The 26,025-nt window shown below is 41.2% G+C and overlaps 1 protein-coding gene across 1 annotated transcript in view; it reads right to left on the bottom strand.

The window, feature by feature from the left end:
• LOC308297807 (cartilage intermediate layer protein 1-like) overlaps positions 1 to 26,025 on the bottom strand; it is a gene marked incomplete at both ends in the record, with an annotated part of 43,273 nt that overhangs the window by 9,387 nt on the left and 7,861 nt on the right. Inside the window, 4 exon segments of the mRNA XM_080741374.1 lie at positions 3,682 to 3,839; positions 6,048 to 6,183; positions 7,361 to 7,479; positions 10,458 to 10,625. Coding sequence (XP_080597500.1) covers positions 3,682 to 3,839; positions 6,048 to 6,183; positions 7,361 to 7,479; positions 10,458 to 10,625 — 581 coding nt within the window.

Genomic DNA, 26,025 nt, shown 5'->3' with positions numbered 1-26,025 from the left:
AAAGTGATACAGTAACTCTACTTTCTCCTTTCATTCTTTTCTTTTATTTTCTATGCTAAGAGCATCCAGTCTGAACGTAAGCAATCAGTACTATCTCTTTTATTTGTTTGTTTTAATCTTGTAAAGCAGAGTAAACACTGACTAACTTTTAAATGTACCGAACGAGAGCGTTCATGTTGCAATAGAAGACTTCTTTGCAAAGTATTTAGTTAGTCTGTTTTAAACGTTTTACAAAGTTTTACATATTTTGTTTGCGAGGAACGGGTCGCTTTTCATGGTTATTAATTGTATGTCAAACAAGCATGCGACACATGATCGCGTCTAGTTTGAGATATTAATTGCTACAGGCTGAACGCAAAGCTGTAGTTTTTGAGAATAACCATGACGGGACACGCGATTCTCGCCACCCTTTCCTTGGGACTATATACGATATAATCAATAAAGTTTTTTTGATTTTATCTCAATCGGTTTGAAATAGAGTAACGTCTGTATAGTCTGGGATTTAATATACTTTCACCTAAAAGCATAATCTAGAAAGGTCTGATCGACCGATCTTATTACCTTTCCCGTGATCAATACATCACGTTATAGTCCTTCGAATTAACTGGATTTCAGAGAATCATTCTTGTGCATTCACATACTAGTGGATAGATTAGAACGATTCTCCGACGTTACCCTATTTTCCCCCGCATGACAGCAAGTTTTGCTTAAAGTGTTGTGCAAACCATTTATGATTTTTTAATAAATACGTTTCTATGAGATAATTTTTAAATCATATCTGGACATTCCTTTATTACTGTATATTGTGAGTTGAGCTGTGAAACGACTGAAACATTACATCATTAAAAGAACCCACGCTCTGGCTAATTGAGTGTGAAGAGGAATTATTTTTCACAATCATATGATCATCATATTTTTGCGAACATAATCCCTTCATCTGCATAATTGCTCTTAAATACTGTTGTAGGATACAGTATTGGCTCTTATATCTACATAGACATGAAGTTGAGGAGAACATTTACCAACCATCCAGATGGGAACTGGAAAGAAAAGGATTATTGTTAGCCCAGACATTGGCAAAATTATTAATGTGCATGATATCATGGTCTGGTTTACCATCAAATATTCTTGTTAAGACCCCCATCTCCCAAATAAGTTGAATATTGCAGACAGATGGAACTGTCTGATTAGTCTGGAATACCATTAATGTACCAAGGACCCTTTTGTATTTATTCTGTAAAATAAAACATCTATGTAGCTTCAAGCCATTCGAAAGAAAAGAGGCTAATAATGAACACAAGCTGCCTTGTCATGCAGAGAGTTGACACACTGATCCCAAGATTATTATTCTTTTCATTCATGCTGTAAACACCAGGAGGAGGTGTGTGTTGTGATTCCTCTGAAGAGGCTTGGGGTAGATTGCTATAACAATTACCAGGGGGATGTGCACGCAGTGTCTATCTCGCCCACACAGATATGGAAACGGACATGTCTGTCGGACTTGACTCCACCGCCAAAAAAAGATCAGGATTTATAGACAACCCTCTGGATTTCCATTCAGTATAGTGGAGTTCTGGAGAAGGGTTTTTACAGTGTCTAGGGGCCATCTTTCACAGTAAAGAATCTTTGTTTAGAAAGGAGCCATTTCAACGAATGTAAACATAATAAAAACGTAATGCTCCAGAAGCACCCCAGATGCTGGGAATCTCAATAGTTTCTGACCTTACTGTTCTATTAAATGACACAGGTAGACCACTTCTCTCTTTCAGGTGAGGTACTTTACACAGTGAATCAGCTGGCTGGAACTTCCCATGAAGATGTGTATTCAATTACCATTGCAGCTGCACTTTGTTTAATGAAAATCAATGTGCCAGCTAGTGTTCCTTTCCAGGATTTTTTGTCAAAATGTGTCATTTCAGGTGAAATGACTATTAGCCCTTGTCTGCTGTTTTTACAGCGTGGCACCTAGGGGGCTGTGTTCAGGGTGTTGCTGGAAATGAGTGGTGTAAATCAGCTACAACTAAAAAAAGATAATAATAATAATAATCATAATAATAATAATAAAAATAAGGGTAATAATAATAATAATACAATTTTATAAGCAGCTAATCGCTCAGCGCCAAATGTCTTGTGCACACTGCCATTAGGCCAAGAAAGCAAACCGAATAATTAGTACATATTTGGTGTATCCTGACCTAATCAATATGTCGTCATCAACATGAAATAGAGCCCGATCACTGGGACTCTGACGTAGGCTCGTAACTAACTGGCAGAATCTCTGGCGCTTCCAATGCCTTGCTGTTCCATGTCTAATCCTTTGGGTATCTGTCTCTATTGAGGTCCGTCGAGAGTGCTGCCAATATAGCTTAGTGCTTAGTTCAAGAGTCAGCTAGCTTCTGGCAGGACTCTCGACGGACCTCAATCATGAGATCCAGAGATAGCCGCTCCAATAAGTAACCTTGTGCGTAGGTACAGTATACTGTATGTTCGTGTATATGTTCAACCCTATCCGTACGTCCCTTTTCTGATTAGACAATATAATGATATATATATATATATATATATATATATATATATATATATATATATATATATATCATTATATATAATGACAATACAGTATTTACCGTGGAGAAAGTAAGTGTTCCCTGTGACAACATCATGTGGAAGACTCCCTAATCGGGAGATAAGCGACTGTCAGGTCGCAGCGTGATTTTAGGCCAAAATGTGAAGGAGCAGTTTCCAAAAATGTGTTTGAAAAAATCGGCCTGATGGTCGCGCTATATGGGACAGATGCATGTTGATGAGATGAGTGTAGACATACTGTGTACCGATTTGTGTGATTTTAGGGCAAAATATGTAGGAGCAGTGTCCAAAAATGTTAGAAAAAGTCGGCCTGATGGTGGCGCTATATGGGACAGATCCATGTCGATGACATGAGTGTAGACATACTGTGTGCCGATTTGCGTGATTTTAGGGCAAAATCTGTAGGAGTAGTGTCCAAAAATGTGTTATTAAAAATCGTCCTGAAGGTGGCACTAAATGGGAGAGATCCATGTTGATGACATGAGCGTAGAGCAAGTGTGTACCGATTTGCGTGATTTTAGGGGGAAATTTGTAGGAGCAGTGTCCAAAAATGTGTTTTAAAAAATCTGCCTGAAGGTGGCGCTAAATGGGACAGGTCCATGTTGATGAGATGAGTGTAGACACACTGTGTACCGATTTGTGTGATTTTAGGGCAAAAATTGTAAGAGCCGTGTCCAAAAATGTTTTTTGCAAGAATCGGCCTCATGGTGGCACTAGAAGAGGGCCATGTGAGAATTGATGGGTGGAGGTTGTGGTTTGGCAGGCAAGGAGTGTGTGTGGAAAATTTCACATGGATAGGGGCAACGATGGCGGAGATATGAGCAGGGCAAAAGTGTGACGTGACAGACAGACTGACTGACTGACTGACTGACGGACTGACTGACAGACAGCCGGTGGAGGTTTTGATAGTAAATGCGACCTGACGGTCGCAATCATCATCAATTTGTACTTAGTGTGCTACTCGAACTGGGGGTTTACCAGGCTAACTCGAACCCACACTGTTTCTTCAGGAACAGTATATTAGTATTGAGCACCGCTCACTTCGGGTGTGATTTTTATTAAACATTTTTATGGTAATAAATACTGTATACGTACCAAGCACTGTGAGGAAGGCCTGAGAGGACTTGATGCTGCCCACAGAGCTGCTGGCTTTGCAGTGGTAGTGACCTGCCTGCTCACGCTTCAGGTCTTTCAGCACAAGGTCCTCTTCGTACTTATACAGCTTCCTGTCCAGCAGAGTCCCATTATGGTACCTGAAAGGCAGGGGTGAGTGGGTGAAGAGGAGGGAGAGGAAGAGCAGAGTTTCTCTAAGACAAGTCGTCCTGAAAGAAACACACTCCTCAATCAAGGAGCCAGCCAAACATTGGACACTGCTCCTACAAACATTTAAATACGGCTCGCTTTCTCTGCTATGCTTGGTTCTGAAGCTTTAGAACCATTCGCTGCTAGCTGCTGCCCTCCTCCACCCCAGCCTCCACCTTGCACGATTAGTCTGGCTAAGCTCAATACTCGTGATTGTCTGATTGACTGTCTGATTAAGTTCATGTCATGTATTGCTATTGTTCTGCTATTGTCTCCCTATGGGGGGTATTGCTTAGCGTTCCTTGATTTAGCTTAGATGCTCAGAAAAGCTTGCACAAAATTCAGGGAACATATCCGAACACTGCCCTTCAAACTCCAAGATTAAAGGAAAAGGAAACCCCGCCTCTTTATTTGTTTTATGAGATTTCAGAATATGAAAAGCTATCTAAAATGTAGGAGTGGTTATCTGCTGTTGTGGGGGGAGTGGGCGGAGTAATGCACATTTCATTGTGTTCTATCAGAGAGAAGCTGTCCGGCGTCCGCACTTGTTGCATTTGCATTTCGGAAACAACATTTAAAACCAGCCATTGGTATATAAAGATTCGGCAACTCCATGTTTTATAACCAGGAACCATGTGCAAGTATTTTACAAACAAGCTGTCTGAGCTTTTATCCATGGCTAGCTCCTTTCGGAACCACTCGCTCTGCGGCTACGCCGCTCCGAACGGCATAGCGGCGGAGCGAGTGGTTCCAAAAGGAGCTAATCCATGGCTAACTTTCTCCAGCTTTGGACTGTTTACCGCGGGGACATCCAGTGATCCGGAGCAGAATGGACGCTAGGCGCTAGCGCTGTTGGCTATTTCCTGACTGTGTAGTGTATGTGTGTGTGTGTGTGTCAGTGGTGCAATGGTGATTAAATGTTTGGGGGGTCGCGAACGTCGCTCAACACCTAATATACAGGTCTATTGATATGCATAAAGGCTAGTTTCTTGTTAAATCAGTTGTCGAGTTGTGAACTTGGGGGTGTGCGAGACCCCGGCTCAGAAAAGATATGGGTCGCCGGGGGCGCGCAACCCAAGACTACGGCAACACTGGTGTGTGTGTGTGTGTGTGTGTGTGTGTGTGTGTGTGTGTGTGTGTGTGTGTGTGTGTGTGTGTGTGTGTGTGTGTGTGTGTGTGTGTGTCATGCACACACAATGTCCACATGCGCGAAAATAGCAGATATACAAGCTCACAACGCGTCGCTTTCGCGACGCCTTGTGCGCTTGTAGATCGGATATGTAGCCGAGCTAGCCGTAGCAGCAGCCGCCAAACAGCTTTCTCTCACGGGCCACGGCATGTAAACACGGTGGTGTCGGCTCTGTTTGCCCAGAACTCATGTGTGTTTCCAAATAAGCCGACTACAAACATTAATATTAATTAGATAAGCCATGTCACGCCGAACTAATGGAATGAAGAGAGCAAATATTTAATGAGTGTCGCGAAATATTTCTTTTCTACCCAAAAACTAGAAGTGCACAGAAAGGGCTACAGACAGCAGAAAGTTCTGAATCCACAACCCTATGGACAAAATGAACCATATCATTGCCCCCCCATCACAAGTGACTCATTGATATAATATATATTTATAGAAAAAGTGATTTTGTGTTTCCTGTACCTTTAACTGTATTCCCTTTATGCAATAAATGGTTAAATCTCCAATAAATGGTTAAATCTCCTGACAAAATTATTTTAAATGAACAACTTGAACCCTCGCATGCCTATTCTGAGGAGAACTTTAGCCAAAAATAGCTGATCTACAAGCTCTCAACGCCTCGTGCTGTGAGGCGTTGAGAGCGCGTAGATTTGGCAAATAGGATTGGTGTAGAGGTAAAAAAAAAGAAAGGGAAATACAGAGTGAACAGTCAAAACTACTAAGTATCGACTGAAAAAAACACATTAACACGAATCCAACATGGACTGATGACAGTGCTGTCAGATGAAAATCTGCAACACATTTGTATACAATATATAGTGTCCCTGCTTTATCTCCCTCTCAGCTAAGGGTCCTTGGCCTGAAAACGTTGAAGACCCCTGAGCTAGGCAGTTTCACACAGGTCCAACCTGTTGCTCAAGATTTGTCATTCTAAAATTTGAGACAGTGTGATCTGCCATCTCACCAGTAATATTTGTCAGGCGTCGGCGCTCCTGTTGCCCTGCAACACAACAGCACACGTCCTCCCTCGTAGCGCACTTTGTCCTCTGGGTGTTTGACGATGTACGGCATCTCTGCAGACAATGGACGGAAACAAAGCCCTCAGGACCTCACTCTGACTGTTGTAAACGGAACCACAGGGTCCTCAGAACATATAAAACTCAATCAAGCCTTAAACCCTAAGGCCTCTCCATACTTCGACCGAAATGTTCGGTGAGTTGTGTTTTCCGACGTGCAAATTTCCGAACTCTCGTTCGGTCCAATGCTTTTCAGAAGTCCCGAGGGATATCATTTTATGGTAGAAAAGGACCTTTTGACCGAAAACGGCGGTTTCGGTCAAAGTATGGACAGGCCACTGGAACCTGTTAGTTAAAATGGGTGTTTCGTCCTATTTGAATATGACATCATTGACAACATGAGTAGGATTTGAGAGGCCTTCGCTGCTCGACTCGAATCCGACTCCAGGGCCTCGGCCTCGGACCGCAGAGTCCGGGGACCCCCGGTCGGGGACCACCTCCAGGGACCCCCGGTCGGGGACCACCTCCAGGGACCCCTGGCGATATGACCGTGGACCTGGTGATATGGCTTTGGAGAACCAGGCGGGCCGCCGCTCCGCTCCTGTCCGACTTTGGGGCCTCGGCCTGGGGCCGCAGAGTGGCTGGGGGCCCCCGGACCCCCCGGACCCCCAGGGACCCCCTGGCGGCACCGCCAAAGAGCAAAAAATTGGCAAAACTCGGGCTAGGAGCGGCCGGGAGAGCCGGGGCCGGTACCCACACGTCCGCCTCAGCGCCCCGTAGCCGGCCGCGCGCAGAGCGCCGCCTATTGGCGGAACCCCGCCACTGCAGCACGCATAAAATGGCATAACTCGGGCCAGGAGCAGCCGGGAGAGCCGGGGGTGGTACCCACGCGTTGGCCTCTGCGCCCCAGAGCATGCCGCTCGTAGAGCGCCACCTAGTGTTCGACCCCCGCCACTGCAGCCAGCTAAAAAGGCCGTAACTCGGCCCCCGTGTGACCGGGAGGAACGGGGCTGGCACCCAGGGGGGACCCCCTGGAAAAAAATATGGAAAAATAGCCAAAAGTAGCCGATCTACAAGCCAATGCTCCACTCCACGCGGCGTGGCCCGGCCGGGGAGGGGTCCGCTTCTCAGGGGGGGTTCTCTGGGGGTCCCTGGCAGCCCATGGAGCGCCGGTGCCCCGCCACGCCGTTCGCGGTCCCCAGGAGAAAATTTAAAAAATTCTAAACGTGGGAAAATGAGCCTAAGTGTAGCGGTTGAACACGCTCCGAGCTCCAGGCTTTCTCCGACCGCAGCTCCACTGCCGTGCGGACTCGAACCAGGCGCCCACGTGTCCGGCTCGCCGCCCTGGACCCGGGCGGGGGCTCCACGCACTCTGGCCGGCTGCCGGCGCACAACTAGGCCGCCGCTCCTCCAGGGGGGCCTTCCAGTGGTCCCTAGCCGACAACCGAGCGCCGGGGCCCGGCCAGGCATTCCAGGGACCCCCCGGGGGAACCAGGCTGGTCCCGAGTACCCACTTTAGCTGTATTGATGAATAGCTATTAAAATGATTTTATTTAATCAATATATATTGAATAGGCACACGAGGAGCACTTTATAGACAAGAGCTGTTTCCGGCTTCATTTATTTTTCTTAAAACAACGAATAAAAAGGTTATTTAAAATAATTCTAACGTGGTATAATTATAGATGTGGATTAAACGTCTAAATGAGGTCTAAAAATATACTGTAAACGGTAAATGGATCAATGGCATCAATGGCAAAAGTTGGCAAATACATGGCAAATATATGATCTCCAAAAGTAGGAGATCATATAACTTACAATTGGTTTATTAATTGATATTTAGTGAATATGGTTTAAAATTCAAAGGTCTAGATTCGGGCTAACAATAAACCTATATTAGACATATAATGTTAAACGTATAATAGACGTCTAAATATAAACTATAGTGTACATGGACCAATGACTATTCTGATTAGTTTAATCGAACATTTGGAGATCATATAAGGTACAGTTGTTTTATTAATAAATATTTAGTGAATCATGGTTTAAAATTCAAAGGTCTAGATTTGGGCTAAAAATAAACCTATAATAAACGTATAATGTTAAACGTATAATAGACGTCTAAATATAAACTATAGTGTACATGGACCAATGACTATTCTGATTAGTTTAATCGAACATTTGGAGATCATATAAGGTACAGTTTTTTTATTAATAAATATTTAGTGAATCATGGTTTAAAATTCAAAGGTCTTGATTCGGGCTAACAATAAACCTATATTAGACGTATAATGTTAAACGTATAATAGACGTCTAAATGTAAACCAGTAAGACTCCCTAATCAGGAGATAAGCGACCGTTGGTTGCTTATCTCCACAATCTGTCGGTAGATAATGCCGGTCTTATATAAGGGTCATTTGTGTACGGTGTGATGTCATACTGATGTCAGCAGTGTGATGTCATACTGATGTCAGCAGCTATGTCTCTATATATGGAGTTATATGTTGTTCGTGTCCAAATATGGGGCTTGTGAGGTCAGACTTAGTGAGATTCGTCGGTTATCTCCATATATGGAGGGATGTGTTGGTTATCTCCATATCTGGAGATTCAACCTTCAACGTGTAACTATGGCTACCTAACGACTAGCCACATGACGTGAAGGTGAGTGAGGGTCTTTGTAACAGCAACCCCCAGATTTCCCGTGGAAATCTGTACAATATCGAGAAGGCCCGAACGGAAACTCTTAGTCAACTGGCCACCCCATCAAAGAGTAAAGGGACATCAAGGCCTCTCTCTTGTCAATGGGCTGGTGTCGGCCACCCCGTACGGGTTCTAGTCTGAGGTGATAGCCTGCCACCCCGTTAGTAGGCAGGGGTCCCGACAAGCCAAGGGGTCGATTGCACCAGCTTCCTCCTGCCGCGAAGGGTGCCAGCATGACTCACACCATCCTTCCTAGACGATTTTGACATCTTGTTACTAATCTGTCGGTAGATAATGCCGGTCTCATATAAGGGTCATTTGTGTACGGTGTGATGTCATACTGATGTCAGCAGTGTGATGTCATACTGATGCGGAGATATGAGCAGGGCAAAGGTGTGACGTGTGGCGTGTGACCGACGGACGGACGGACGGACGGCCGGTGGAGGTTTTGATACTAAACTGCGACCTGACGGTCGCAACTATAGTGTACATGTATCAATGACTATATTAATTAGTTTAATCCGACAGTTGGAGATCATATATGTAACGTCCAATTGTTTTATTAATCAATATTTAGTGAATAATATTTTAAAATTCAAAGGTATAGATTCGGTCTAAAAATATACCAAAAATAGCCGGGATAAATTAGGTATAAATTTAGCCTAGACGTATAATAGACGGACATTGTTTAGTGGGTATGTTCGAAAGTGAACATACCTTATTGCTATTCTTAACCATACCCAATAGTTTACAATTTATATCCATGCTCTTTTAAAGATGGGGTGCGTGCCATGATCCTCCCCCCCCCCCCCCCCCCCCAAAAAAAACAAAAAACAAACATGATGATCATTGCAACCGTAAGTCACAATTTAGAGATACTGTCACAGCTTGACCGCATCTCTGTCTGTCTGTCTGTCTATAGCTCCTGACAAATTAAATGTGCACATTGAGGTAGGGCGCTCAATTTTTTTAAACACTTCATCAGTTGTCACCGTAGCAAGTTTAAAATTAACTTTGCTAACCCATAGTTTTTTGTAGTATTTATTAACAAACTCTTCACCATACTGCCCAGATGGGGCAACTAGTCTTTTGACCAGTGAACGGGCTATGGTGGTAAAGGTTTTGTTAAGATGGAAAGCCACTTCACGTTTGTCAGAAATGAAAGTGGCGGCTGTTTTGATGTTTATGTTGTGACATATGGTTTTAAGTTTTAAGCCTAGTTGATTGTTAAGTAACTTCCATATAGGTCACGTGGTTTGTTTTTCTATTCGTCAATTTTGTTGTAAATGTACTGTAGGTTTTTTGGAGGGATTTAGGTAGGGCGGTTGTCAGTTTTTTAAGTCTCTTCGCCTGAGCAGTAAGATGCTTGAGGTGGGTTTTGAGGTCAGAGTTGAATCGTTTTTTTTTTATTTAGCGCTGCACTTTCGTTTTTCGGCATATTTTTTTGTCTCAACAACAATCTTAAGTTTTATTAATTCCAGAATATCCGAATTAAACCATGGCCCTTGGTGGGCTTTAACCCTCGTGGTTTTCAAGGGAGCCACGTCGTCTAAAGTAGCTAGATATTTAGTTTTAAAACCAAACCATACTTCTTCGACCTGCGTCCGTAAACGAGTAATCAAGCCTAGTTTCAGAGAAGGTTAACAATTTGACCTTACCAGTTGTTGTTCATTTCAGTGTGGTTGTGGTGGTTGTTGTTGGTGTCTCTGTGGTCGTGGTGGTTGTTGTCGGTGTCTCTGTGGTTGTAGTGGTTGTGGTCGGTTTCTCTGTTGTTATAGTGGTGGTGGTTTTCGGTTTCTCTGTGGTTGTGATGGTTGATGGTTTCTCTGTGGTTTGATAGAAAAAGGTACAGTTTCATGACGGTACAGTTCACTGGTACAAGGTCAACAAAAAGGAGATCCTAGTAAGCACTTGGCTCATTTGCACAGGAAACCATTTAAGTATCTCATATAACATTGAATGACAGACGCATAGAACACAGTAATATGCAGTAGATAGTCAGAAAAAAAAACAGTACAGAAAAGTATACAGTAGATATTTACAATAGAAGGATCAGGGGGAGGGTAAGGCTGGGCTAGGTTTGTTTTTACCAACTAGAAAATATTGTTCCTTTGAAACAATTGTGGGCTCGCTTTAAGCCAAAAAACTATGGTATAATATAGCTTTAAGCAGTGATAAAGTGGCCAAGCAGCTGGGGAAAAGCAGGAAAAGCAAGAAAAGTGGGAAAAGAAAAAAAAGGAAAAACTAGAACAGGTCTCCGGCAGGTCAGATTTTTTTGGCCTCCTGGTGGCTCTATAATAGGCCAATGTGAAAAGGGTGCCACATGTTCTTGGGCCTTTCACGGCAATCAGATGCTGCATGCGTGATTTGAGGCATTTTGTTCCAAAAATCAATGAGAATGTTGACCCGCTGGTGGCGCTATAACAGGCAATGTGAGAAGGGTGGCACCTGTTCCTTGACCTAGTGGGAATGTGTGTGCAAAGTTTCACACACATCGCAGACTGTGTTCATGATTTGAGGCGTTTTTGGCCACTTTATCGCTGCGGACAGCTATATTTATTATCATTAGTGGCCAAGCCACAAAGTGGCAAAGGCCACTCATTCTTTTTCTCTATACTTCCGCCGCGTTTTCTTTAGTGGCTTGACCGTGCAGTCGCTTTTTACGAAACTCAGCAGTATGGTATAGGACTATGCCAAACGGCGAAAACACGAAGCTCGCAACAATTGTCCAAAGGGTGGCACTTTAGGAAGCCTTTGAAATTGCAAACTTTGAACAGGTATAGCTCATGCTCTGTTTGACGTACAGCCATGAAACCTGGACACACATATGCGTCTCCTCATGCGGAACAACTTTTACACTCCGACTTTTGACCTCTGACCCTTTAGTTCTCCCACTATTTTGAATTATATGAAAAACAGTACAAATCTATCTCCTCCTGGTTGCCCACGGCTTGTGCATTTGTCAGACTCTTTAATGTTTAATGTTAATCTTTTTCATATAATTCAAAATGGTGGGAGAACTAAAGGTCAGAGGTCAGAGTGTAAAAGTTGTTCGGCATGGGGAGACGCATATATCTATACAGGTTTCATGGCTGTACCTCAAACAGAGCATGAGCTATACAGTACCTGTTCAAAGTTTGCATTTTCAAAGGCTTCCTACAGCGCCCTTTGGTCAATTGTTGCAAGCTTCGTGTTTTAGCCGTTTGGCATAGTCCTCTACCATACTGCCGAGTTTCGTAAAAAGCGTCTTTACGGTCAAGCCACTAGAGAAAAAGTGGGGAGAAAGTACAATATCAATAAGTGGCCTTCGCCACTGCGTGGCTTGGCCACAAATTAAGTGGCCCTCTGCTACTCCTTGGCTTGGCCACTAACTAGATAATATAGTTCCTGAAGAAACAATGTGGGCTTGCTACAAGCCAAAAAAGAAAAAAAAATAGAATGCTCGAATTGGAATTATGGCAGTTTAAAGTGCAGCCAATAGGGAAACAGAGAGGGCGGGGATTCAGCAATACAGCTCATCCCTATTGGTGGTAAGTCCAAAAAACACTTTTCGAGATGGTAGCATGCTAGGAACTGGAGTTATGGCAGTTTAAAGTCCAGCCAAGAGGAATACAGAGGGCAGCACTTTGATAACAGTGGGACCTCTGGCCAATGAGAGGAGAGATGGAATGGTCTAATGAATGCTATGAGCCTTAAAATAGCCACGTTTCACAGAGCAACTCGTTGTGAGTGTGTAGATCAAGTCAGTGGTCTGCTCTCAGCCCGTCAAAAGCATAAAAGCAGCACCTGTTGCTACAGAATGCACGCAGCGTGACTCACGTGAGCTTGCTTATCAGCCACTTACCACATTTTGTTTCTACTGTGGCCTGAGAAATTGAGATACAAAGTGGGGGATTTTGGTGTTGGTAGGCTACAATCAAAAAGGTGGTTATAGTAACAAGCTTTTTCCAAGACAATAAACATGGGGTTTAACATGGTAGTTAACATTCTGTGTCTCTGTGCTTTGGACTTTGGTAGTCAAATTGCGTGAAAGAAGACAAGCGTGGCTAAGGTGAATACTTTGGCCGTGAGGACAATGTGTTTGGAAAAGATAGTGTGACATACTTGAATACCGTTTGAACCATGAAAAAGTCCAAAGTCGTGTGAGCATTTAAAGTTTAAATCACGTTCCTACAAAAAGTTAACGATGCTGCAACATCTGCTGGGTTTTGGGCAGAGTAACGATGCTGCAAAGGTGAGATGCATTTGAAGGTTAGATCCAATAGATTCTTTGGGATGAAAAATGTACGATAACGTTACATATTCGAAAAAGTATAAACCTTTTTGAAAATTCAAAAATCGCTGAACATTTAAACGTTTGAATGAGGTTTTTAGTTGAAAATATGAAGGAGTTATCAGAGCACAAAAAGGTGCATGCTCTAGGAAAAAAAGGGGGAAAAAAGAAATATATATATATATATATATATATATAGCTAGCCTATAAAAGAAAATTCTAAAAAGAAAAGTACAAGCAATAATAACTGCATAAAGCTGTTGAAGTTTTACCTACATTTCTTGCACAAAGTGTGTGCAAGTAGTAGGATGCCAAAAGAAGTGGGGGAAGTTAAAATAAGCATGAATTTATGTGGAGCGAGCCCACAATAAATACAAATTAGTGTTTGCTCATCTCCAACTCTGTTTCGTGGTCATCGTGTCGGTCAAGACTGAACTGGAAATGGGCTCCTGCAGTACCAACCTCACACACACAGAAGAGTACAAACAGCAAGACACGGCAAGCCCTCATCCTGAAACGCATTGAATTTTGATACAGCCTGCAGCCATCTTATATACTCTCACCAACCCCAAAAGGAACAAGGCGTTTCCAGTGTGCTGGAGGCTGTCTTGTGACACGTGTTGTTAGAGCAGCCTCTATAATGTGATATTACGCAATTACGCACCCTCCTTCTGAATTGAACAACATGCAAATAGCCTAAAGCTGTGTCCACGCTACAGGAAATGTATGAACCTGAGATGCATTTCCTTAAGCTGATACATTGTGATACAATTGTTGGTTGTTTAATGGGGACATCGATATGTGTTGCGATACCTTGTGTATTCAGGGACACTCATCAACCAGGTTGAAAACAACTAGCATTTAATGAAAGCAGTCTTTCCTTGTTCACTGGTCATACTTGGAGTGATATACTAATGTGTGTCTATGAGCCTGTTGAATGTCCAGTAATATTTGGTTTTAAAGAGAGCATAGACAGGCCTTATACTGTGTGTGTGTGTGTGTGTGTGTGTGTGTGTGTGTGTGTGTGTGTGTGTGTGGGTGTGGGTGTGGGTGGGTGTGTGTGTGTCAAGGGCGCAGCCAGAACAGAGAAATAGGGTGGGCCTGGCAACTTCAGGGTGGGCCCAGGGGGGATATAGTCGGGGGGCCGCAACTGATATTCAGACATATGCGGCTATCTCGGGGTAGAAGTTGCCAACCTATTCAGAACTAATCTTTAACCCCTTGTGATGTGATCTAGCCTGGTTGGCATCTCTGAAAATGATTTTTAGGTCATTTTATCACTGTATACTTAAAAGTGGTAAAATCGGATTTTGATCCTATAATGTTGAGCAGATTTGCAAATGTAATTGTATGGTGTAATGTATAAAATACAGGTAGAAGTTGCCAACCTATTCAGAACTAATCTTTAACCCCTTGTGATGTGATCTAGCGTGGTTGGCATCTCTGAAAATGATTTTTAGGTCATTTTATCACTGTATACTTAAAAGTGGTAAAATCGGATTTTGCTCCTATAATGTTGAGCTGATTTGCTAATGTACCTGTAATTGTACTGCTAATGTGGTAATGTAGGTAGCAAAGCTAATATTAGTTGATGGTGGCTAAAGTGATGATGAATATTTTTTGGAGGGGTGGGATGGAGGATATGGCTGATTCTGTGTGTGCAGTCACACCTGGTTGTCAAGGAGCCAAATCTGATATTGACTTGACCTAAGATAACACCTCTGGGTAAAAGCACACAACCTATTAAGTATTAATGTTTAAACCCTTGTCATGTATTCTAGCCTGGTTGTAATCTCACAAATCAGTAATGACAAGTTATTTTAAATTTGCTGCAATAATGTTGAGTAAGTTGCATTATGTAAATGTACTACTAATGTGGTAATGCAATGAAAATGCAGGTAGCAAAGCTCATATTAGTTGATGCTGGCAAGAGTAAAGATTAATACTAGTAAGACGCCTCAGCGCGACATGCGAGGTCGCACCAATTCTTGGCCATCTGGCCAGTGACCATCTGGCCAGTGATCTGGCCAGGACCATTTACCCATATTTGGAGACCCCTGCACGATAGTCAACAATGTTATGTCAAAACATGCCCATATATGGGCATTATCAAATATGGGCATTCCCAGATGTCCTTAATATTGATGACATTGGGACAGGGATCTCCATATATGGGCATAAAATGTATGTTAATTAGTAAAGCCAAGCAGGGCCTTGGCAAGTTAGGGCCTGGGTTTGATGACTGGGGATGATAAGGCATGAGGGGGTATCCTAACAGGACATCATCTGGGAATGCCCATAGTGTATTATGGACATTTTATCCTTTATTAATATATATATCCATATACATATATGGACTTAATATTAACGTTCTCGGGGAAGATAGGGTGTAAATCAAAGTAAAGCAGGCTCTTGGCTAGTTAGGGCCTGGGATTGATGACATCAGAAATCTCCATATATGGGCATACAAGGGATTTTGTTTCTGGGAATGAACATAATATGGTTTTATTTTAGTATATCCTTTATTAATAATACTATGTATCCATATACGTACATACAATATATTTTATGCCCATACATGGAGATCCCTATCTGAACCAGCCACACAGATATGGGCCATGCCTTTGCCATCTGGCCAGTGATATATATCGATGACATCAGGGATCTTCATATATGGGCATAAGAGTGATAACTGTTACTCGCTATCAGAGGTGCATCATTCTCTGCAGAGACACAGATGTGCTGGTGTTAATGTTTGCATACCAACTGAAACAAGAAATGTGGATACATGAAAAAGTTCAAGATATCAAAATGTCAAGTGAGATATTATAAGCCAAGGTCTGTTAGCATTTAATGTTCTCACTGCCAGTTCACTATAGGAAAAAAGAGAGCCTGGAAATTGTTCCAGCCCTCAACTTTTACCAAGTACAGCTACTATCTCATTGGCAGTGTGTATGCACACTCAAAATCAACCAGCAAATCAATTCATGCCGTTTTCTGTGGCCTGTTTTGAAAACTGAAAGCCAATATTGATACATTGCCGCCAACAAGTGATGCCTTGACTCTGAACATCACGAGGACCCACTATCAACGAGGGTATCCAAAGCTACCCTCAACAATCAATTGTGTCTGGCACATGGTAGAAGGCAGGTTGGTCCCCCAGCTTTAAACAAAAACCTCTTTAGGCCAGATGCTTGGAACTTACAGTTTGTGGATGCAAGGCAAGTGGAAACCAGTACAGTGCATCGTGTTTGTCGTAAAAGAGGGATTTACTGTAGTGGAGCATATGGATGTGCCCGTGCAGCTTGGTACAAAAACTAATTTGACAAATTAAGAAATAGACCTTGAGTAGTGCCTCAAAAGTTCACCAAAATCGTATGTTATTACAAGCATTTTACTGTTATTACATGATTGTATTATTATTATTATTTTCAAATTATTTGACCATACCAGAGTGCTTCTTGTTTACTGATTACACATATTTCCATTATTAGATAATACCCAGGACGGTACAGTTTGCCATAAGCATTGAGTGATGTCAATGACAACTTGTCATGTTATATTCAATTGCATTGTCATATTGTCTATTTAGCATGACACATTTTCAATGTTATAAATGTTCTTATTCTTAGTCTTGCTGTTATTCTTTGACCTGCTATTTATCCATTTTGGTGTGATGTGTGTTTTGAATTGTGTAATTTCTTGTATACTCAAAATGGACAAAAACGCCTTTAAAGAAGTTGCCTTTTACCATAATATTTACAAATCTATTGCAATACCATTCAAAATAACTTTCCATATTGTTCTTTTATCTATGTCCTTCAATATAACATGGAAAGAAATACATTTAAAGGTAAACAATTAATCAAATGCATATGATGTTTAATCGGATTATTTGACTATAGCATGAATTGGGCATTCAAATATTGAAGGGCTTATAAAAGTTACCAGAAAATGAATTCAAAATGCCAACCACCTTAAAACATCTTCTATGGGTACCTTCTAACACAAAAAAAAGGTTGTCAGCTTCTACCCAAACATAGCCGCAAAACTCATTTCTGAAGCACTTTTCAGTTTTGGCCCCTTGACTAATACTCCTGCGCACGCCCTTTGGGAAATATCTGGATTATTTTCATTTTTTTATGTAATTTATTAGGGTTTTGGGGGGTTAAAACAGGTGCGGGCGGCAGTATCAATGAACAATAATTAATAGGTAATACAAAGCATTGAGTTCCCAGCTGCACTTCATCCCAACAACACATTTCCAAATATAAACCCTAGTCAAAAAATCCTATAGGATCTTTGAAATTTCCAATAGGATCCTATAGGGTTATATCGAACTTTGGAAATCCAATAGGATTTTATTGGAACTGTAGGATTTTTTTTAAAGTTCCAATATACCCTGTTGGTTCCAACAGAACCCTATAGGATTATATTGGAACTTTGAAGATTCAACTAATTCCTTTAAGAATCCAATATAATTTTCCAGTGTACCAATAGAATCTTTTTAATAGGATTCTAAAATTCATATACAATGCACCTCTATCAGATTATTTTTTGGTCCTGTATAAGTTCCTGTAGGATTACAAATAATAAGGTAATACATAGATATTAGGTAGCCCATTCAACTAATAACTAAGAATCCTTTACAGTTTTGGAACAGATCCTATTGTATATTTTCTTATAGGACCAGTAAGACTCCCTAATCGGGAGATAAGCGACCGTAGGTCGCTTATCTCCACAAATAGGGCAAAAATGTGTTTTTCCCAAATCTTCCTGATCCATGTTGATGACATGAGTGTAGAGATACTGTGTAGTGATTTTCGTGATTTTAGGGCAAAATTTGTAGGAGCAGTGTCCAAAAATGTGTTTTTAAAAATCGGCCTGAAGGTGGCGCTATATGGGACAGATTCATGTTGATGGGATGAGTGTAGACATACTGTGTAGCGATTTGCGTGATTTTAGGGCAAACATTTTAGGAGCAGTGTCCAAAAATGTGTTTTGCAAGAATCGGCCTGATGGTGGCGCTAGAAGAGGGCCATGTGAGAAATGAGGGGTGGGGTGTCCGCGTTGCCTTGGCGGACGAATAGGTAGCGGCCCCGGCTCTCCCGGACGCTCCTAGCCCGAGTTACGGCATTTTATGTGAGCTGCAGTGGAGGGGGTCCTCCACTGGGGGCGTCACCACTTTTGCATCCATTCTGGAGCACCAGGAGTGGGTGGTCCCCAGGAATTCCCCGTGAGCAGCCCCGTTGGGGTGGTCATTTGGTCATTTTTGCACATTTGGTCATGTTTTACACCTGGGGGTCCCCCAGGGACCTGGGAGTCCCTGGAGCTCCGGGGGTCCTTGGAGGTTGTAGTTTGGCAAGTAAGGAGTGTGTGTGCAAAATGTGGCATGGATGGGGGCAACGATTGTGGAGATATGAGCAGGGCAAAAGTGTGACGTGTGAGGTGCGACTCACAGAGGGACATTTTTTTACACCTGGGGGTCCCCCAGGGACCTGGGGGTCCCTGGAGCTCCGGGGGTCCTTGGAGGTTGTAGTTTGGCAGGTAAGGAGTGTGTGTGCAAAATTTGGCATGGATGGGGGCAACGGTTGTGGAGATATGAGCAGGGCAAAAGTGTGACGTGTGACGTGTGACTGACTGACTCACTCACTGACGGACGGACAGCCGGTGGAGGTTTTGGTAGTAAACGCGACCTACGGTCGCAATAATAATCCTATAAGAAAAAAATCCAATAGGATTTATCCTTTAGAAAATCCCATTAAGAATCCTATAAGAATCCTTTACAGTTTTGGAACAGATCCTATTGGATATTTTCTTATAGGATAATAATCCTATAAGAAAAAATCAAACCTCGGTTCGAAGTGAAGCGGTGGACAGATAAAACCTCTATTCTGAATGTATTTGTGGCTTACTACATTTTTTAAACCCTGAAGGCCAAATTATCATGTGAAGCTTGACCAATCCTCAAAGTATCCATTCATCTAACCGGGAGGGACATCGACATTTTGCTTTTTGAAAAAGCCTATTCATTCTGGACTGATATTTTACACGTACGGGACAGGAAAAACCTGTTCATTCTGGCCTGGAGTGACTATATATGGTCATAAGGTAACATACTTTGTGTTTTTGAAAAACCCTGTTCATTCTGGACTGAGATCACCATATATGGTAATTAAACGGACATTCTGCTTTTTGAAAAAGCCTATTCATTCTGGACTGATATTTTACACGTACGGGACAGGAAAAACCTGTTCATTCTGGCCTGGAGTGACCATATATGGACATAAGGTAACATACTTTGTGTTTTTGAAAAACCCTGTTCATTCTGGACTGAGATCACCATATATGGTAATTAAACGGACATTCTGTTTTTGAAAAAGCCTGTTCATTCTGGACTGAAATGACCATATATGGGCGTGATACACACAAGGCCATTCATTGGAAGCGGTTTTCACCGCTTCAAAAAATCCAATAGGATTTGTTTAGGGGAAATCCTATTGGATTTTTCTTATAGGATTATTATCCTATAAGAAAATATCCAATAGGATCTGTTCCAAAACTGTAAAGGATTCTTATAGGATTCTTAATGGTATTTTCTAAAGGATTTTTCTATCAGAATCCTAAAGGATATTTTGGCCCTGTACAGACAGACATACATACACCTATTTTCTAGAGTTATTAGTTGAATGGGCTACCCAATATCTATGTATTACCTTAATCCTACAGGAATTTATACAGGACCAAAAATAATCTGATAGAGGTGCATTGTATATGAATTTTAGAATCCTATTAAAAAGATTCTACTGAATATTCTATTCTATTATCAGAATCCTAAAGGATATTTTGGCCAGGGAACTAACCCCCCCCCCCCCCCCCTCCAAACACACAGTAGCCAACTGCTGCTAGTGTAAAAGATGCATCATCAGAGCGACAGTTGTAAAGTACTGTTCATTTATTCATATTAAGCAAGACGATGATCTTTACCCATAAAAACATGCATGTGTGTGATCTATTTATTTCTACCGTATCTATCTATGTATGTCACATGTAACTCTGTGCTCACAAATTAAGTATCCATTTCCTTTTTCACATTTTGGAGACACATTATACGTTGATCTGGATAAGACTGTTAACATCTTTATGATGACAATGGAAATTGAGAGAAATGGATTCGTCACAAACGAGACAAAGGCTTGTTGTGATAAATGCATACACCCTCCTTCTGAATAAAACCACACACAAAGCTTTGTCCACTTAGGCTATATAATATTATGAACCTGAGATGCATTTCCTAGTTCACCCCACACTTAAACAAATTAAGTATCCGTTTCTTTTTTCACATTTTGGAGACACGTTTGATACGTTGGTCTGGATAAGACTGCTAACATCTTTATGATGAGAATGGACTTTTAAAGGGGTTGCTACTTGTTGTGGAGGACAGAATGGACATTTGAAGGTGAATGAATGAATGAATGAATGAAAGTCTTTATTTTTAACATGTAAAAAAAGTAGACAATTCTTTTTTCACGAATATATAAATAGTTTATATGAATGAATATACCGGTAAACTATTTATATATTACTCAAAAGCAAAGGAAGATATATATATATATATATATATATATATATATATATATATATATATATATATATATATATACACACACACACACACACACACACACACACACACACACACACACACACACACACACACACACACACACACACACACACACACACACACACCCCCCCCCCCCCCCAACGCTGACAAGCACTTGGAATGTAGAAGTTGAGACATTTTGACTCGGTTCCACAGAAAAATAGTGAAAATTCCTAATAATATCTAAAAGCTCACAACGCCTTGCGTTGGCGCTGATACGTTGTAAGGGTGTAAACATCTTCATGATGACAATGGAAATTTAGAGAAATGGATCCATCACAAAAGAGACAAAGGCTTGTTGTGATAAATGCATACACACCCTCCTTCTAAATAAAACCACACACAAAGCTTTGTCCACTTATAATATTACAATAGTATATAATATTACGAAACTGAGATGTGTTTCCTTAAAGGAGTAGTTCACCCCCCCAAACAACTTTTGATTACTCAAACCGTGGAGACTTGATAGTTCAATAATATTTTTCATTTTTTGTCTCATTCCTAAGACAATAATTTGAATAAATTGATTCCGGATGGGGACCCAAATGCAGTTCGGTCCCTATCTGGAATCAATGGGGGTAAATTTACTATGTATTTCTTTTGTCTTAGGAATGTGACAAATACAAAAATAATATCCATGAATTCAATTCATTCCACCTTATCCCGTAGCACTTGCCCTAGCCTCGACGACCTTGCAGGCTTATCCAAAGGCTAAAGTGTAATTTAGATAGTATGTTACAGTATGTAGACTGCTGCCAGGTCATTGTTGACACGGCATCCTAGGGTATAGTGCATATTGTTTCAATTGTTATTCTGTTATTCTACTGTTAACTATTACTGTTGTTTACGGCAGTGGTTCTCAACCTTTGGGTTGGGAGTACCCAGATGATGATAGCTTAACGTGAAAACAGTAAACAAACAAACATACAGTATAGAGGGTATCTGCACATTTCTAAAGTGACAATTTAAGGACTTTTAAGACCCTTTTAATACCTCTAAAATAAAATAAATAAACATTGGCCATATTGTCAAATATTAGAGGCAGATCTACATGCCCACAACGCAAGGCGTTGTGAGCATGTAGATCTGCTATTTTCACAACTGTGTTAAACAACATGTAATGCCTCAAGTCTTACAACTCCAAGTGCTTGTCAGGGTGGGGGGTCTGCAATTCAAATATTATTATTTTGGGGGTCGCAGCCTGAAAAGGTTGAGAACCATTGGTTTACGGTCAGTCATTGCTAAGGTGGACAGTAACTATATACATTAATATACTCATGATTATTATTATAGGCTATACTATTGTATTTGTTTTATTTGCAAGCACATGACCATCACTATATCTCTGACACTGACACTTTGCTTCATGTTGCTTGAGTATGAATTAGTATAGTGTCTTTATACTCTCTTAGTATTATTGTAGAAACAAACTAATTCATGTTTCTTTGTTACTCTATTACTGTAGAAACTATACTAAGAACTACATACTGTATGATGCAGTGAAGAGGAGTGAGAGAATCATGGTTGGTACATTGAGTGTTGTGATTATTATTCTAAATGTACTTCAACAGTGTGTGTAACCTAAACTATTATATGAGCTAACTTGACTCTGTCCCTGAGTGTGTTCCTCCTAGATATGTAGGAAAATACCTTTCAAAAGACAAAATGGTAAATGGACTTAATTCAATGTAGCGCTTTTCTCAGTGTACTTCACAGCCAGCCATTCATACACTGATGGCAGAGGAAAGCATGCAAGGCACCAACCTGCACATTGGGAGAAGTTAGGGGTTCAGAGTCTTGCCAGGATGTTGCTGTTAATTTTGAACAGCCTATAGGCTACATACATACTGCTAGAAAGTAATATTAAAGGGATATTCCACTTTCAAAAAAACTTTTGGTCATTTTATCGTCTAATCAGGCTTTTATGAACACCCTGAACAGTTTTTAATTTGCTTGATTCAATATTTAGATATTTGATGTAAATGTTATCAGGCCCTCCAGGCCCAGTTCCTCTCCACATGCACACCCATTGTAACTTCAAACTCCATTTTAACCATGATAGATTAATTATAAACACCATTATTTTTTCTGGTGACTCATAGTAACCTCCTAATACGTGAGCAGGCCATGTTTTTTCAATAACTTTTTTTTCATTTATTTTTAATAATTCTTTTGGAAAATGGAAAAAAATAAATACAATAAAATATTATTAAAAATAAATGAAAAAAGTTATTGAAAAAACACGGCCTGCTCACGTATTAGGAGGGTATTATCATCATCAATCATCATCATCATCAACTCTTTATTGACAGACACTAGGTCCAATAAGAAGACAAACAAAAACACAACATTAAAAACATCACACCATAAAAAATAAATAAAAACAGAGCAATCAGAACACTAAAATAAGGTACTATACCAGTGTTTCCAGATGCAAGAGTGGTATTTCACATTACTGAACTGGGGTTTAGTCAGCAGCATGATAATCAAATTATTAGACACATTCAGACGACAGATAAACTTGAACGTCAAATTTCTCAAAAGAGCATGAAAAGTGCACAATTACTCCTACTTCACAAAACAATTGACTGGCACTCGACCATCTTGGTTTTCTGAGTAGAATCCTCATACAATCATTGTAAGCAACCTGCAGCTTTTGGATGCTTGTCTGCTTATATTTTACCCACAAGGGGGCAGTATACAGAGGAGTGCAGTAGGCTCTGAACAAGTTTATCTTAACATCATTAGAACAAAAGTAGAACTTCTTCCTAAGCATGTTGGCTTGTGCATAGAGCATACGACGCTGCCTATATATGTCATCATCATCACTCAATTGGTCAGTAATGATGTGACCCAGATATTTTGCTTTATCACGCACAGTCAGAACCTGACCTGACAAATAGAATGAAGGAAAAGAAAGGTCCTTGTCCTCTCTTGTTCTACAGACCATGATGACACTCTTTTTAGCGTTATATTTCACATCACATTGTACACCATAATCTGAACATATATTCAGTAGCTGTTGGAACCCAGTACTGCTAGGAGACAGGATGGCCAAATCATCAGCATACATGAAATGATTAATCAGAGTGTTGCCAAGCACACAGCCAGTTCTACAGTTACTGAGCTGTACAGAGAGGTCATTCATGTAAATATTGAAGAGGGCGGCGGAGAGAATCCCCCCCTGCCGGACCCCATTCCCAACCTTAAACGGTGCAGATACTTTGTCGCCCCATCTAATCTGCATGCTCTGGTTAGCATACCAGTATGAGAGAATTCTAATAATACTAGCAGGCACGCCCCTCTCTTTCAGCTTTAAAAACAGTTTATGATGGTTGATTCGATCAAATGCCTTAGAGGCGTCAATAAAACCAACTAAAACTGAGGAATTCTTACCTTTATACATACCAATCACTTCTTTCAATGCATATATACATAGGTCTGTACCATGCTTAGCTTTAAAACCAAACTGATTGTCAGTAGTTATAAGAAAAGAGCTTAAACGATCTAATAAAATTCTCTCTAAAACCTTTGAGAGTAGCAAGTGCAATAGGCCTGTAGTTGTCCATGCTTCCCACCTTACCTGCCTTGTCCTTGAAGACCGGCACCAAAGTGACGGACAGCATGGAGTCAGGCAGCAGCCCATGTGACATCAGGCCTGTAAAACAGATGGCAAGCAGGACCGCTACCCTGGGGCTTGCATGTTTCAGATGCTCTGCTGTGATATGATCAAGGCCGCTGGCTTTGTTATCAGCCAGCTGAGATATTGCCCTAAACACCTCACTCGCAGTAACTCCAACAGCATCACTATTAGGGATGCTGCCTATATTAAAAGGGTCACTTTTAACACAATTAAATAGTTCAGAGTAGTGCTGCCTCCATATCTCAGCTATGTTATCAGCTCCAGCTACACCCTCAATAGTGCAAGGTAGCAGTGTACTACCTCGGTTTAATGCTTTCACCTCTTTCCAGAAGCCCGCCACACACACACACACACACACACACACACACACACACACACACACACACACACACACCCACACACACACACACACACACACACACACACACACACACACTGACAAGCGCTGTGGGATTACCTGTGCCCATTTTCCCCTTCGTTTTTACCCCTCCCTAGTCCCAAATATACAGTATATTATATACTGTATATAGGCTTATGCCTTATTGTATTCATTTTATTGTAGGCTATAATAGTTATTGACCATAGCTTAATAGTCTGTTATTTGTATTTCTTTCGCCCGGCCTGGCCGTTTAATTATCCATTTCTACCATCTCATATCAGCCATATTCCATTTTACGCACATTTTACCGACCCCCTCACCCCGAATATAAATATAACCTTCATTTTTCTTTGCAGCTAAATTAACTAAAGGTTCTCCTTAATCGAATTCATCATAGATATGTTTATGTTTCAACACATGTTCTTCATTATTATTATTTAGGCATATGGTTTCTCTGCGCTTGTCATGCGTAAATCTTTGGATTCATTGTGACCAGCATTCTGCTTATGTACTATGCGGATTTTATCGATAACATGTTGGGTTATTCACCACCTCGGCGTCAGGTTTATTATTAACCAAAGCCATTTCCGAACATAATGCCTTAATGACCCAGTTAGCCTATAAGATATTAATAATAACCAGTAAGACTCCCTGTCAGGTAGCAGCGTGATGTAATAGTTTGCAGTATGATGCCCTCATCATACATGAAAGACAGTATATGCAAAATACCTGTAATGCTCCAAGAAAGAAAAAGGACAATGCGTTTCTGTTATACTGACCAGCAGCCAGCAAGCCAGCCATGAGTGTGTGTGTGTGTGTGTGTGTGTGTGTGTGCGCGCGCGCGCGCGCAGTGTTTTCCACAGTGAGAGAGTGTAAAATTAAACCAAACGTTCCCCCCCTTACGGGTCCATTTGGTTTCATTTTAGGCCTACCCGCACAAGAATTAAAATGTCCATAAGGGTCCATTATATTCCAGGCGATCGTCTGACCTGGCCAAAACACTGACATGTCTGCTGGGTAGGATTGGGACATGATGCTGCTCTGTTGTGACTGGATCTATCTATCTATTTCTTATTCTTTTTTTAGCGGCCCACGGCGCCTCCACGTTTTTTTTTAATGTGTAATAAGACATGCAATAGCCTACTAGCTCTATAGGACCAGGCCTACAGTTAATAAAATAAATATATAAAGTGAATATGAAGTGTAGGCTATTGTCTGACTATATCACCATTGACAGCTGCAAGGACTCCCTGCTGTGCGTTCAA

Source organism: Nannobrachium achirus, assembly GCF_963921795.1.
Source record: "Nannobrachium achirus genome assembly, chromosome: 14".
NCBI lineage: Eukaryota > Metazoa > Chordata > Actinopteri > Myctophiformes > Myctophidae > Nannobrachium > Nannobrachium achirus.
The sequence above is the reverse complement of the archived record's forward strand: the minus strand, read 5'-3'. Positions and strand labels throughout refer to the sequence as shown.